Here is a 16,066-nt window from a genome sequence, read left to right as displayed (position 1 = left end):
TTTCTATATTGCTAATGATTCAGTGTTCTCAATATTGTCATCAGACTTCAGTATCAAAATCAAGAGTAGGGTTATCAATGAAAACCAAGCACATTATATTGAAAGGATATTTATTACAAGACAGAAATGGCAAACTGATTTGAAATGCCTCCTGAATTTGAAACATACTACTATTTATAAATAACTTGAACCTTTGAAGGCCTGAAGAACCATAGCTTTATCAAAGTCCACAATAATTTGAAACTAGATTATTAAATTAAAAATACTGGTAGGATGTGTGAATCAAAGCTGGAAAATGGTCATTGTGAAGCAGGGACCCCAATTGCTTCACTGTACTGGATAACACATGGGCAATGATAAAATAATATTATGTTTGTTGCATCTCTGCAGAGTATTCACAGAACAGAAACTTATTTTTCACAATTGTTAAGTGTAAAGGGGGATATGTAGTAGTTAGGTTTGAAGGGTTTTAGCATATACCTGGTATTATTCAGTCTGCAAATTAAGTAAGCAGTAAAGTGAACCAATGAGTTATTTTGAAAAAAAAATTAAAATTGATGTTCAAGGTGAAGGAAATAGAAACTTTGAGGTTTGGAAGATCAGCTTAACAGAATGGATAATGTCTTGAAAAAAGGTTATAATATAAAAGCCAACAAAAATAAAACAAGGGTAATAGAATGTAATTTAATTATGTGATGTTGGAGGAATTAGATTGGAAAATGAAACAGTAAAAGTAGTAGATTAGTTTTACTATTTGGGCAATAAAATAACTCACAATGGCCAAAGTAGAGGGAATATAAAATGCAGACTTTCAATAGCAAGAAAAGTGTATCTGAAAAAGAGAAATTTGTTAATATCAGTTATAAATTTTAGTGTTAGGAAGTCTTTGCTGAAAGTATTTGTATGGATTGTAGCCTCTTCTGGAAGTGAAAGTGGGCAACAGAAGAATGCTGAAGATTAAATGAATCATTCAAATAACAAAAGAGAAGATACTGAGCCAAACTGGGGGAAAAGGGTTTGGTTGATTGGACAAATTCAAAGGCATCAAGCAGTTGTCAATTTGGTAACAGAATGTTGTGTGAGTAAAAGTTGTAAATGACAACCAAGGCTTGAATGACTACATTAAGCAGCTCCAGATAATTGTAAGATGTGGTAGATACGTAAAGATAAAGAGGATTGCACAGGATAGGTTAACAAAAGAGCTGCACCAAACTTGTTTTTGGGCTGAAGATCACAGCAACAACACATACCTTAAGAAGAATGATTAATTGTAAGAAAATCGGAGATTCTCGCAGATCAACTAAATATCTGCTCAGAGCTTGCCATCTTGTTATAAGATGTACACCTTTTTAAAAAATGTAAATTTAAAGTATTAATTGTCAGTAAATTAATCCATTGACACAAAGAGAAGTATAGAGAACTTCACTACATCTGGAATGTGATGATCGTCTCAGACCACAAATTAATATCTAGACTGTATATGTAGCAGTAATCCCCAAGAACTCTGCTGGATTGCCAGGGAAAGCTCTCGGAGAACGTTCATGTATAAAATGGTGAACAGTCTGTTATCCAGCACACAGTCACAGCCTGGAGAAGTTACTTTCTTCGTAAGTTTTTTTGTCATAGAATTAGTCCACCGGATGTTGCCTTCAGCTGTCATTCGTGTTAAAGCTGTTGTCAGCTAACATCCTTGCAGTTTCCAGGGGTATATGAGAAAGGTAATATCTTTGCAGTTTCCAGGGTTGGATGACAAGAGCAAAGCCTTCCTTTGGAAAGCCTTCCTTGGAATGTTTGCATGGACAGGAAGGCGAGGATTTTCCTGTAGTTTTTCGTACTTTCATATAAGTGCACTTTATGCCACAGAGTTGGAGATGTAGGTGGCTAAGCATGGGTGCCAGAAAAATGATTTAGATCTGACCATACCAGGTGTAAGACACGTGATATGGTTGAGCCATGTGTCAACAAATCTTATACAAGTACTATTCATCCAAGCTGGGGATTAATATTCTGCAGTTGGATAGACCAAACTCAGAGCTGAAGTATGGAGTGTTAATGGAAAGGATCCCCATGATGTGCCACAGAGTGTCTAGAGAATAGTATTTCAAGTTCTGATTTTTGCAGCTATTCTTAGTAGATGTTGTTTTTAACTGAGTGTTCTGTTAAGCATAATCCCTGGATACTTTGGATGGTTGTTATGTCTGAATAGCCTTATTTCAAAGTAAATGTAAAAATGTAAGAAAATAGTAAATTGTTAGTCATTAACATTCTCAACTGAGAGTAGTACTTGAAGTAGGTGCAAAGACAGAAACTCACTAGGTGACACAAAGTGGAAATGAATGAAAGAATATGAAAATGCAAAAGCAAATGTGAACACTAAAACAAGACAGAAGTTTTTAGGAAAATGGAGTACTTTGCAGAAGGGAAGAAGTGGTAAATGATAGAAGGTGGTTGCGGGGAGGCAGAGGTGAATTTTAGAGGAGGGTAAAGGAGCAGCCCAGGGGTTGTGTAGCTCAGGTTCTGGTTTATCGTTGTTAGTACTGTAACCATTATCTTCATCATAGGATTTATCATTCCAAAGATCTGCTTGAGAGAGAACTTTTATTTATTTCTATACTCTACTCTGCCTGGGTCACTTATCAAGTGACTCAATACTGCTCTTTATCCAGTAAACATTCATGTACAGTAATAAGACAGATAATTTACCATGAAGCTCTGATGTATTGAACAAATTATATATTGTTAGCATTGCATGCCTCAGTTACAAACATAGTAGCGCACCTGATGTACACAGGTGGTGTAAAAAATTACTTTGGAAATTTTTGAGCCTAGATTTTGCAGGTGTTTGGATATAATGTGAAATAGAGGGCCATAATGGTCACATACAATTTGAGAGTTGAAATTCATATGGCAGTTTTATTTAAACATGGCATTGACTCAAATTTTGTAAATGTGGGTTCCATTCTTGAAAGGAGGCATAGGCTGTAAAATGAAGAACCATATGCCAAAATTGGGAAGAAGTGTGTTTTATAAAGTGTGAAATTTGAAAGTAAGGGAATGTTCTGTTACACAATAATTGATGAACATAGTGCTAGAATTTGATAACTGTGCATATTCTGATCCTGGAAGGCTTCTCTGCAAAATTGTTGTTTTACAGGTTCTGTGGTTTGCAGGTGCATTGTCGATTTCTCTTTATGTAGTTTTCTTTTGTCGAGTTTTGAGTGCAAATTTTATTGCTCATTTTTCTGACTCTACCCAGACTGTGAATGATGCACATTGAGTGGTGCCCTAGTGATTGTTTCGTGACACCATTATATAATAAATTCAAATCCAAGAGATAGGCCGTTCCAAGATGTAAAACAGTGAAGTAATGAAAATGCCACAGTACAATACAATTCTGTAAAAAGCCTCATAATAGCTTGCAGTCTTTTGATGAACTCCCAATTTAATGTCTGAAGACAACTCACTTCCAGTCAGGTTATGCTGTTAATATTCATGCATCCAGAAATTTAATCATCATCATCATGATGTGAATATTCACTTCCTTTATCTTCCAACATAAAATCAAAGTATAAACTGAATTTCTGCTGTGTTTGTTCCTTATTTGTTGTCTCCCACCCATTTGAAAGTTCTGCCTTGGTGCATGTTGCAAGTGGGGCAGCCAATTTGAGTTGGTATTGTGGCTGCATTTTGTTTGTTTGTAGCTTGCTGCTGCCTGTAGAGCATTCCTTACATTATTGGTAACAGTACTGCCAACTTACAGAACAATAATGCAAAATGTCAATTTTTAATTACATTTCATTTTCATGTGACTACTCCTTGTATGTGAAACTGCGGTTAAGATATTTGTGGATCCTGAGTTTTCAGTTTTGTGAATGCTTGCTGTAATTTTGTTACATATTTGATAACTTGTTCATATGTATACGCTATATATGTTTCAGGAATGGGACAAAGATTATGCAGAAGCTATTGAGAGACTTGTCAATGGTAAACTTTCTGACCAGATATCCTTGGGTTCAACATCACCTGCCCAGTACCTCCAAGATTTCGTTTGTGATGATAACCAGAGTGTCCGATCAACTAGTCCATTTGAAAGGACACCTTGTGATGAGTATGCACCAAAAAATTATCATCTTAAGTTTTTTTTAATCTTGGTTTTTCTCACATTGTGCCATAAAATTTGAAAAATCACTAAATTCATTAATAGACTAAATTACTCTCTGAATGTCTATGCGAAACAATTGTGTAAGTGTGTCTGTTTGAATCTTCCTCACAGATTAAAACTGTGTGTCAGGCTGAGACTCATTATAATCCATCAGAATGTCTCTCAATAATGCATGTCCTGCTGCAAAGAGACATGTTCTCTGTGAGGGAAAAGACTGCCAGCCGTGAGTAAGGCAATTCCCCACACTATACATTCATTCTGAAGTATTAAGTCATTTAGTTCTTTGGAGACATTTTGTGGAGTTTGAAAAGTAGGAGAGAGTTTAATACAAAATTGAAGTTGGGAATGTGTGTGTGTGTGGGGGTGGGGGGGGGGGGGGGGGGGGGGGGGCAGTCATGCTTCGATATCCCAGTTGGTGAAAGCATTACCCACAAAAGGAGGTGGTCCATATTCAAGTCTTATTCCACTACACATTTTTAATCTGCCAGTAAGTTTCACAGCAGAGACACTTAGCTGCCCAGTGAAAGATCTATTCTGTAGTATAACATTCATTGCAAAACTATGTTTTAGTATGACCATATGCAACCCTTTAGTACAAAAGCATATGTATTAGGACAAAAACCTATCTTTTCTGTGAGGTAACATTTGTGCTCCTCACTTACTCAAAGAAACTGTTTGTTGTTGTAATACATTCATATGTAGTTACCCAGATACGATGTACATGAATTTTTTTCTTAAGATTTAATGAACAATTGGAAGTGCAACCAAATAGGTATAGAAAACAACTACTACTTACTAGCCTGCAGCAGGTAGGGAATTACAAAAAAGTTACAAATAACAGCTTTCAAACCTGGGGGTTCCATCAAATGTCAAAAATGAAGAAAAATCTTTTTGTGAATGGAATTATTAAAGGACAACCAAAGATTCCAGTTTAAACAGAAGAAAGCAAGGAAGAGGAGGCTAAACATAATGGCTGACCATTCTTCAGGAGGCTAAATTCACAGTCTTTCTCATCATCCCCCCCCCCCCCCCCCCCCCCCAGTAAGTCTCTTCTTTTCCTTCATTCCTCTTCTCTCCCTTTCAACTTCTCAGATAGGAGGAGGAACCACTGCCTCTGAAAGCTGACACATTTCTTTCACCTTTATATTTTTCTCCTGCGGCCACTAAGTGAGTAAATTTTATTATTTTCATTGATACACATCAGTAAACAGATATAATGACCCAACAAGAGTGAGTGGGTAAAGATTGCCCATTTGAAGGTACAGTCTGTGCCAGGAGGACTAAAGTTTGACCAAAGGCTAAAGTTTTGATGAACGTTCTTCCGATATGAAGCACAAGCTTGGACAAGGGAGAATGTGGGAGAAAGTTGACCATGTCCTTCTTGAGGACACTATCTTTGCAATCAGCAACACCACAGTGAAGTCCAGAATACAGTGAATGTTGTCATAAAGCGTGATAAAATTTATTCAGTGAGTAGTCCCAATGAAGAAATGTAAACAGGCAATGTCAAGCTCAGAATAGTTCTACGACACAGAGAGAAAGATATCATAGACTAAATAAGAGACCTGGATGTGTTATTTAACCTGGTAACATATCAGTAATTGTGCGCCAATGTCATATGCCATCTGCACACTACACAAGACTGCGCGTCAGCTTGATGGTTACATGACATGAGTGTGTCTGACCGCACATCTGTATCACTACTCCGGCTAGATGTGGAATCTGAACAGCTGTCAGATAAAAAAATCTTGCTTTTCCATGGAAATCACAGGTGGAAATATCCGTGATAATGAAAGCTTGAGTTCAGCCTGGAGGGTAGCTCAGCTGTTGATGACAACTACTTGCAATAAACAGGACATACCAGGTTGAAATCTCAAATTGGCATGTATTTTTATTTATCATGTCATGTAAGTCCTTAGCATGAGAGAAACATGATTTGTAATTTTTTTATTTTTCTGAGCTCTTACAAAGTGAACTATTATATGTAGCTGTAACAAATGGTTTAACGTTGTACGTAAATGGAAGTAGCTCCTGTGCTACAGTTTAACTTGACCAAGGATTGACAAATGCTGTATATTTATTTACAAATAGTATTAGTCATGTAGTATGGTCAGCAATATCAGATAGTCACATCTGTGAACACCCTTAGAGAACCAAAAGAGCAAGACAGTGTTTAAATCTGGTGAGTGGGTAGAGGGGTGCAGTAAAGGTGATGCAACTTCAGTTGGTGTTTTTTGTTTAGCAAAGCAGTACCATGACCCCCTTATGGGGTTATTTTATTAAAAGGTATTTTTGCATTCTCCTAGGGATGGCAGAAGTCCACCACTTTGCCGTGTAGACAATTCTCATACAATATAATTGCCATTACCAGAGTACAGAGTGAACACCGTATGTATGGTTACATGTGCCCAACTGCCTGATCCTCAAAATATATAAATTCATTCACAGAATAGAATAAATGGCCATGATTTGTCAAAGCACTACATGCAGACTTTTGGAAATGCCTTTTCAAAGTTCAATTTAAATACTATGGAGAATTTGGACAATTTCATATTCACATTGGTTTCCTTATACACTTCATCCCAGCTTTGTTTTGCTAGTTCTTTTGAAAAATCTTTTATTTTGATTTCTGATAGATGATATTTGTTGGCTTCTAGTTTAGAGAATGATTCGAAGCCTGATTTTACTGTTGTTATTTGACCGAAATGGTCTGATATTCCGAGAACTTTTACAGTTACATCACATTTTTCCCTGTCCATATTTGTGGCCACACGTTCAATTATTTATGCAGTCATTGTAGTAACCCTTGTTGCACTAGTGACCAATAGAGACATGCCAAAACTTTGAAGGATATTTATGAGGGTGCTTCTGGATTCATTTATGAGTTTAGTTTTGATGTTAATGTTCCTACCCAGAATTATGTTTACCTTTGTGCTTGAGACTTTACCTAGAACTCCTGTTAATTTATTGAAAAAAGTGTCTGCTCTACCACTGGGAGATCTGTACAAATATAAAATGATTAATTTCTTGGTGGTACCAAGCCCTGTTAATTCAGTAGCTGATATTGCAAAGTGTTTGTCTTCACTTGGTGTACTGAGATCATGTCTTGATTTGAACGGTTTTCCTTTTCTGATACAAATGCGTGATTCTTTACCCCTTGAAGCAGTTCTGCAGTAAGAGTTTGCCCTTTCATTCAATGATAACACTGCATGTTGGATATCTGTCTCTCTACACCAGTGTTCAGTAACACAAACTACTGTGCAGTTCAAAGAGTGGGGCTCAATTTCCTATAGTTGTATTTTATTTTTTATTGATTGCATGTTTTGATGGAGGATTGTTAAGTCTGTAAAATGCCCCATTTTACCCTTTCCGATTGTTTTTTTATATCTGGTATGTGTGATATTTGGAGCGTTAAAAATCCTTCTCGTGAGTGATTGTTGACTTGCTTTTCCTACCCATGACAACAGGTATTTGACAGTGTGTGGCCCGGGATCCACCCCCTATATGTTCATGAATCAACTGTACCAATCTTCCCTTCCCAGTCCATTTGAATGGCAAATGCTGTGCTGCAGAGAAATAAGCAGTGACTTGCTTATGGAGTGTAGAAAGGCATTTTTGTCAAGAAGAGTTGTAAAACAATCCTATGTTTGGATTATGAGTTTAATTTGAACCTTCCTGGCAGATTAAAACTATGTTCCCATGCCTGCAAAATGCAAGGCTCAGTGTTTGAATCACAGTTTTGCACACAGTTATAATCTTCCATGAAGTTTCAAAATAGTCACCCTCTGGTACCAAGTGAAAGATTTTCTTGTTTTAGTTGCTGCATAAATATGTGAATTTAATTAAATATTTACTGCACAAATGTTGCAGAATTTTATTTGTAATCAAGAATGGTGTTGTTGTTACATGTACTGCTTGTATTATGTTTTCAGGGAATTTAAACTACGTTATGAGCATCGTGTACTGAAAGAGAGGAATGAATGTTCCCGAAGAAAATCACTGAACATGGATTTTCTGTCTTCATTTTCTCATCGGGAAACAGATGCTTCAACTGAAGCAGATGCAGCATACAATGCATTAATTCAGGGGAAGCCAGTGCCACAGAAACTGTTCGATTTAAAGTCCAACAAAAACAATACTTCTTCAGACGATAGCTCTTCTGAGTGTTCAGATGAAATTTAGTGAACATTTATTTTAGTGCTTATTTATTTTGTTTTATATATTTAAAAGCTAGAGAAATTTTGATGAACTTCTACATGAAAGCATTTGTAATACATTGTACTTCATCTTTGTGAAAGTGATTTTAATTTATTGTCTTAAAATATTTTTAACTTATTTTTATACAGGGGTAGATATTTTTTAGTCGAACACTCTAGCTATATTTGTTCATTCACTCCTTACAGTATTTTACTTATAATTTTATGCTACAGTTTTATTCTAAAATGTCATCTGCATGCATGTTTTAGGTGTTCACCGTGAAGGAAGTAGTGGCTGTATTGATAAGTTTTAATGAATCATAAAATGCAATCAACTGCTGTAAACATTTGTCATCAGATGATATATTAAAGTTGTTGTACTTATTTGTAAATATATTTATGTGATTATTTTTTTGACCCACAGCCTTTACTGGCAGTTATATAAAGAACCATTTACATTCTGGAAACTGTTGACTATTTTAACTGTAGTTTGATGACTTTTATCCCATGTGGATGTTACTGCTTGTTAAGCCTGTGCTATTGTACCATGGTAGGCATCTCATGAAACTATTTAATTGTTGACTTAATTTTACATTACTGTGAGGCATGCTCTTTTTTAGAACTTAAAAATCTAATAAAAGATCAAAATATTACATTTTCTGTCGAGGCCAGTTTTGTAAATATGCTGTCATATCATTATGTCAGTTTCATGTGGAGTTGGAAAATCATAAATGTGATACAGCGAACTGAATGGACTCATTGTATAATTGGTACACTGAGCAGTAGATAGGGACTTATAAAAGTGACCGGAACATGGTGAGTTAGTGTACAGACTTGTGTACCGCTTCAGAGTAAACATGAATACATTTACATTGTCCTGCACTCCATGCTGCCAAGGGTGGGTGGTAGTGTTGTTTGGAGCTGGTGAGATGGACAAGAAAGAGGTGAGAAGAAGAGAGAGGCAAAGTTTGGCAGACAGTTGTTAGTCAGATGAGAGAGATAATTGTATGGCACCAAACAGAGCTGGCATTTCTGGTGGCTGCAGATGAAGATGATGATGACTGTTCTCCCAGGTGAAATCACTGTGACAGTTCCTCGGGAATGCATATTCACAGTTTTCTTCAAATTGTGTTGCCCTTATGTTACCATATGAAACACACACAGTTAAAATATGTTGTATTGGAAATGTTATTCCACAAGCTTCACTGGAGAATGAAACTGTGTGTCAATGGATGATGTCCTGTTCGTACTGTGGTCAGTATCACTTCCATCAGTGTGTCTGGCACTAGAGCCACCACACGTGAGGGGTCAAAATGATTTACCATAGATTTTGTTTATCACCTTCAACCATTCATTTTTCCATTGATGCATGATACTTCTGTCTGACAGTGAGATAGTAGTACACAAGGGAATGGCACTTGGAATCCAGTGTCTCGTCTACACACTTCTTTGACTACTTTGTTAGCTGCATCATTTCTCCATATGCCAGTGTGTCTCATTTGGATCTTCTGTAAGGCATCTTGGACAGTCTGAATCATTTTTCCACTGGATTCAATTTAAAAACTTTGTACCATGATAGCATTGTACCTCCTCCAGTTCTTTCACGACACAGTATTCTTCACCATCAGGACACTGCATACTTCATCACTGAGTCGTAAACTCCTGCTTATATATACCTGTGAGCAAACTTCTAAAATGTAATCTATCTTAAAATATGCCATGGCAGCAGTTTGTTGTATCCCTGTCTCCTTATCCTGAAATCTGATACATCCAGATCCACAAAAGCAGTCTTTAACATGGATGCCGAATAGGTTGGTTGCATGTGACCAATTTCTGAACATCTGCTCAAAGTTTGGGATTGTCCACCACACTAAATACCAGTGACTAACACAATTCTAATATTTTCTGCACGTGTCGTACCGTGAGGAGGCATTGCCAAGAGGCCCTTTTTGAGAGCCAAATATCCTGATGCTAGAGAGTGTCTTGTGATTGGAATATTGTGCTGACCTATAAACAACACTGACATAATCTGTAATCTAATCAGTATGTTACAAATAGTATTCTATAAAACTGCAGAAGACAGGTTTGTTTGCACCCTACATCTTTCCAATGATTAAACAATGCATTTTCAGTGATTGTATGCCCATTGTTTTTAGATAGCAGGGTTAATTTCCTTTGAGTATTAGGCCCAGAAATTGTACTCATTCCGTGAAATTTAAAACTTAAAAAAATAATAGTAATTTAGAAAATGCATAACCCAAATCCATATTAAATGCTTAACCCTTGAGTGGGCTTGAGTGTGTATGAAGTGTGGCAGCTGCAAATAACTTTGTCTTGTAGTTATACAATTGTGAGCCCATATGTATTCCTTCAGTGTTGCTTCAGCTAACACTGTGATAAGTTGTGTTGTCATATGCCCAAGAAAACAGCAAAATCAAACAATGGAAAATCCAGGATGGAATGTAATAATATTGTGCAAAGGATAGTTGGCGCTTTCCAAACAGCAGAGGTGCTGCGGTTGCAGATAGCCAAACCAAAAAGATTGTCAGAAAGTGAGGTTTCAGTTAACAAGGCCTTCATTGAAAATATACAACATATGCACACACACACTGATGCAAATGCAACTCATACATACATGACCAGTCTCTGGCAGCTGAAACCAGACTACGAGAAGCATTGCATGATGGTGGAGGCAACCAGGTGATGGGGATACGGAGGAGGCTGAGGCTGGGATGGGGAGGGGGAGGGATAGCAGGGTTGATGTGAAGGACAGTGCTAAAGTGCTGCTTATGGGAGCATACAGGGATGTGGTGGATAGAGGGTAAGGCAGCTAGGTGCAGTTGAAGGGTTAGACGGGGGCCAGGGGGAGGAGAGGGGAAGCAGAAGAGGAGAGAAGTAAAAAGACTGAATTGGTGGAATAGAGGGCTCTCTAGTGCTGGAATGGGAACAGGGAACGGGTTGATGGGTAATAACAATAACTACTGAAAGTTGAGGCCAGGAGGGTTCGCAAACATAAGATATATTGCAGGGAGAGTGCCCACTAGTGCAGTTCAGAAAAGCTGGTGTTGGTGGGAAGGAGCCCTATGGTGCAGACTTGAAGCAGTCATTGAAATGAAGAACATCGTGTAGGGTGGCCTGCTCAGGAGTTGAGTGATCCAGCTGTTATGTCCACGTAGAAGACAGCAGAGCGGTTGCAACTTAGCATGTAGATCACATGTCTGGTTTCACACATAGCCCTCCCTTTGATGAGACAGGTGACACTTGTGACTGGACTGGAGTAGGTGGTTGTGAGAGGATGTAGGGGTCAGGTATTGCATCTAGGTCTATTACAGGGATTTGAGGCAAGGGGTTGGGATCAGGGGTTGTGAAGGGATGGATGAGCATATTGTGTAGGTTTGGTTGACAGTGGAATACCACCGTTGGAAGGGTGGGAAGGATAGTGGGTAGGACACACTTCATTTCAGGGTATGATTAGAGGTAGTTGAAACCCTGGTGGAGAATGTGATTCAGTTGCTCCAAGGGCAGTGGACTTTTGGAGGTGATGAGTGACTGGAGACTTAGGCGTGGAAGAACTTTTTTTTTCCATATTGCGAGGGCAATTATAGTCTGTAAAGGCCTCAGTGAGACCCTTGGTGTATTTCAAGAGGGACTGCTCGTCACTGTAGATACAACGGCCATGGGTGGCTAGGCTGTATGGAAGGGTCTTCTTGGTATGGAATGGGTGGCAGCTGTCGATGTGGAGGTATTACTGGTGATTCGTAGGTTAGATATGGACAGAGGTATTGATATAGCCATCTTTGAGGTAGAAGTCAACATCGAGGAGTGTGGCTTGTTGGGTTGAGTAATACCAGGTGAAACGAGTGGGGGAGAAGGTGTTGAGGTTCTGGAATAATGTGGATAGGGTATCCTCATCCTTGATCCAGATCATGAGGATATCACCAGTGAATCTGAACCAGGTGAAGGGCTTGGGATTCTTGATGTTTACGGAGATTCCTCTATATGGCCCATGAATAGGTGTGGGATGGTGTCACACAGGTGCCCATAGCCATACCCCAGATTTGTTTCTAGGTAATGCCTTCAAAGGAGAAATAATAATGTGTGAGAACATAGTTGGTCATGGTGACTAGGAAGGAGATTGTTTGGAATCCATAAGTTGTTGCAAAAGGTAGTGTTCAATAGTGGTACTGTGTGGTAAAGGAACAGGAGGTGTGGAGAGTAGGTGGAGGAAATGGTTTGTATATTTTATATAGGATTGTAGCTTGCAGGTAATAGGCTGAAGGTGTTAAGGCTATGGGAGCAGAGATTCTCTCAGTAAGGGCACAGTAACTCGGCACAATGGGGTGTCCTGGGTGGTTGGGTGTATGGACTTCAGGAAGCATGTGGAAAATACAAGTGCGGGGAGTGGTAGGGGTGGGGAGAGAAACGAACTCTGGGAAGAGGCTTTGGGATGGGCCTAAAGGATTTGAGGAGAGACTGGAGATCCTGCTAGATTTCTAGAATGGGGTCACTGTTGCAGGGTTTGTAGATGGATGAATCTGACAGCTGGCAGAGTCCTTCTGCAATGTGATCTTTGTGGCTCAAAATAACAATGGTGGAGCCTTTTTCAGCAGCTAGGATTATAAGGTCAAGACCAGTTTGTAGGTAGTCGATTGCGGTTCTTTCTGGGATGTAAGATTAGTTTGTATGTTGAGGCATCTGGAGAATGATGGTGAGGCAAGGTTCAAGATGAAGAAATTCTGGAAAGTTAAGAGGGGGGTGATTTGGGGATAGTAGGGGCGGATCACTGTTGGATGGAGGAATGAATTGAGACAGACAGGTTGCAACATTGGTCTTAGGTTTAGTCTGATTGGTGGGGTTGTTGAAAAAAAGTATTTCTATTGTTAGGGACCGGATAAAGGAGAGAAGGTTTTTAACATGTCCTGCATGATTGAATTTGGGAGTGGGAGTGGGGCAAAAGATGAGGCCCTTGGAAAAGACTTATACTTCCAGAGGGAAAGATTCATGATTGTGTTGTGGATTTTTTAGGTTCTGGATTCTGTATGGTGGTGGGAGGGAGTTTTTGAGGATGGAGCAAATGTAGTTGAACCAAGGATATGTAGTGTCAGAACTGTGAAGTTCTGAGAAACTGGTGTCTGAGAGAAGAATCAAAATGGCACGTTTGGTGAGACAGACACCGAGGTCATGACTGCCATGTTGTAGAGAATGCTATACAATAGGATATTGTTTGTTGCTTGGATACACCCTCTACCAATGACCATTCATCCTAATTGATAATTTGGTGGTGGTCATGCCAATATAAAAAGGCCGACATTTCAAATCTCATCTGATGCAGTCTCCAACAATCAGTCTTCCCTTCTCATCCCAGCTGGTAAGTCTTCCCTGTCCTGGGGTTCTGGGTGACTTTCTTGAACTCTAACCCTGTATCTAAACCCCACTAGTCCTTTTCTTCGCCCCTCTTTCTTCCCCTTCAAGTCTTCTGCCAGAAGAAGGAGCCACTGGCTCCGAATACTTGCAGAATTTAATATTTTTCATATGTGTGTTCTGGTACCGCTTGGTGAGTACTTGCACGCAGTCTGCTTGTTGTATTTTACACGGAAGGACATTTACATGTATGGGAACAATAGTGGACCTAAGATCTTGCATTATGGAATGCCACAAGTGATTTCTCGTGTGTCGCAAGATTATTTCTTGCTTACTTCAATTAAATTGTTATCTACAGTTGTTTTTTTTTTTTTAGTTTTTTTTTTTATTGGTCCTGCGTCCATTGGTTGGCTATGAAACCTCAAGCAAATGCCTTAGATAGTTCACAGAAAATACCAGCCAATATTTTTTTTTATTATTTAATGCTTATAAATTTGGTCAGTGAATGCAAAAATAGCAGTCTCTTTTAAGCAACACTTCTGAAACTGTCATTCTATCTGTAGATCTATATGTTCCAGAAACACTTATTTTAAGGAAAACAGATGACCAAAACGGCTAGTCTGCTAGAGAAATATATTAATGAAAATATCGGATGCCAGGAGGGACACCCAACCACAGGAATAGAGGATGTTAAGGAAACCAATAACTGGCATACCTGTACTTACAAGCTGATATTGGCAAAAGGATGAAGAAGAGAAGACTGATGTGGGTAGGTTAATTAGGACAGAAGAAGGAAGGCTTCTGCGAGTAGCATTATTTTCTGATTACTCATTCCATCATTATAACTCCAAACCGAAGACATTGTGATTAAGCTTACAATTGTAGCTATTGCGACAGAGAAGGCACTGGGCCTGAGCTTGAAATTTTATTGGTTACATCATGTGTCTTTCCTAATGAACACCCCTTATGTTTGTCAATTACGAGTTTAATTGTGTTAGTAGCTGCAATATATACGAGACTGTGGGGGAGCATAGTTGTCACACCGCTGTTGTATTGTGCCATAAACACCTGTTCACCATTGAAGAATGGCAACTTCATAGTCACATTCCAGTGCATTGTGCGTTCAGTCTTTGTTATGAATAGAGGGAAATAATATCAGAACTGTAACTAAATGCCCAATATGCAAGCAGCATACAATGCACGAACATTTGGATAGCACATTTCAACAGTCAACAAAAAAGTCAATTAGCTCGAATAATTATTGCAGGAAAGAATAAGGACTGGAATAAAACCTACCTTAATTGCGTTTACTGGTGGATGAGGTTTCGCTGCTACTATTGCAGTCGTCTACTTGGACCAGCAATGGTTCTACTGCTATGTCAAGCCTGACGGCTCTTTGTGCACAACTGTTTTCAAGTTTGTGTACACGACTCACTGAACTCCTCCAGACACTATGGGGAACAACTTCCAGAGTGGAGCAACACAACTGAAAAATATGATTTATTTTAAATTCTTGTTCTCCTTTGCTACCTTGTTCTTGATAAATGTCCAAATAAGTTAAATGGTGGTTCAATTCACAGTGCGCTACAGACAATCACAGAAGTTTAATTTCCTCGTCTGCTGATTTGATATACTTTCCAAAAGGTATTCCAGCTGCCTGGAGTGTGGTCGCCTGTGTTCTGGCAGGCCAGATTTAGTAAATTCCTCATATGATGTGGCATTAGATGGAAGATGTGCAGTATTGCTTTACATCCATTCAATAATAGAATCCTTTCTCCATTTCCTACATGGATTTCATTAAACTGGATTTATCATCATGTGATTCGGAACCTGATCCAAAACAACCACAGATCTGTTTGGCAATTTTTAGAAACCACTACTGAACCACTTCTTGTAGTGTCTGGATTTCACTTCAGAATGACAATCTGCACCTCCTTTTTGCCCAGTAAAACATAAGCTAGCATTTTGCATGAACTCATCTTCATTCCAAATATGGCATATTGTAATCATTTTTTCCAAAACCAGATGGGTGTTTGAATTCCTTCTTTCCTTCCTCTCTTGAATAATTTCTATACAATAATCGGATAATCATATGCATTTTCTGATCTTTTTTGTTCCTCCCAACCAGACTTTCATCGGTGTAATGAATAGTCCATCTAGTGTTGCACAAGTGTCTTATTTCCTGCAAGAACTCATCTCTCTTTCCCGCTACTTGGTTACTTTCCATCAGCACAGGTTTTGTTGTTGAACTTCTTGTATCTGAAGCCCAAGTTTCAAATAGCATGCCAAAGGGTTGTTTCACTCATAGTAGGAAAATCTTCCACTTCAGTCTTCAACTTTTCCAACA

General features: G+C 38.6%; 1 protein-coding gene across 7 annotated transcripts in view; it reads left to right on the top strand.

The window, feature by feature from the left end:
- Positions 1-8,754, top strand: part of LOC126365754 (uncharacterized) — a 267,138-nt gene extending 258,384 nt beyond the window's left edge. For all 7 annotated transcript variants that reach the window (XM_050008233.1, XM_050008240.1, XM_050008238.1 and 4 more), the window contains 2 exons: positions 3,939-4,108; positions 8,095-8,754. In XM_050008233.1, the coding sequence (XP_049864190.1) occupies positions 3,939-4,108; positions 8,095-8,344 (420 nt within the window). In that variant the 3' untranslated portion in view covers positions 8,345-8,754. The remainder of the gene's footprint in view (positions 1-3,938; positions 4,109-8,094) is intronic.
- The last annotated feature ends 7,312 nt before the right edge of the window (positions 8,755-16,066 follow it).

Source organism: Schistocerca gregaria, chromosome 4 (assembly GCF_023897955.1).
Source record: "Schistocerca gregaria isolate iqSchGreg1 chromosome 4, iqSchGreg1.2, whole genome shotgun sequence".
NCBI classification, from domain to species: domain Eukaryota; kingdom Metazoa; phylum Arthropoda; class Insecta; order Orthoptera; family Acrididae; genus Schistocerca; species Schistocerca gregaria.
This window is presented reverse-complemented; position numbering and strand designations above follow the sequence as displayed.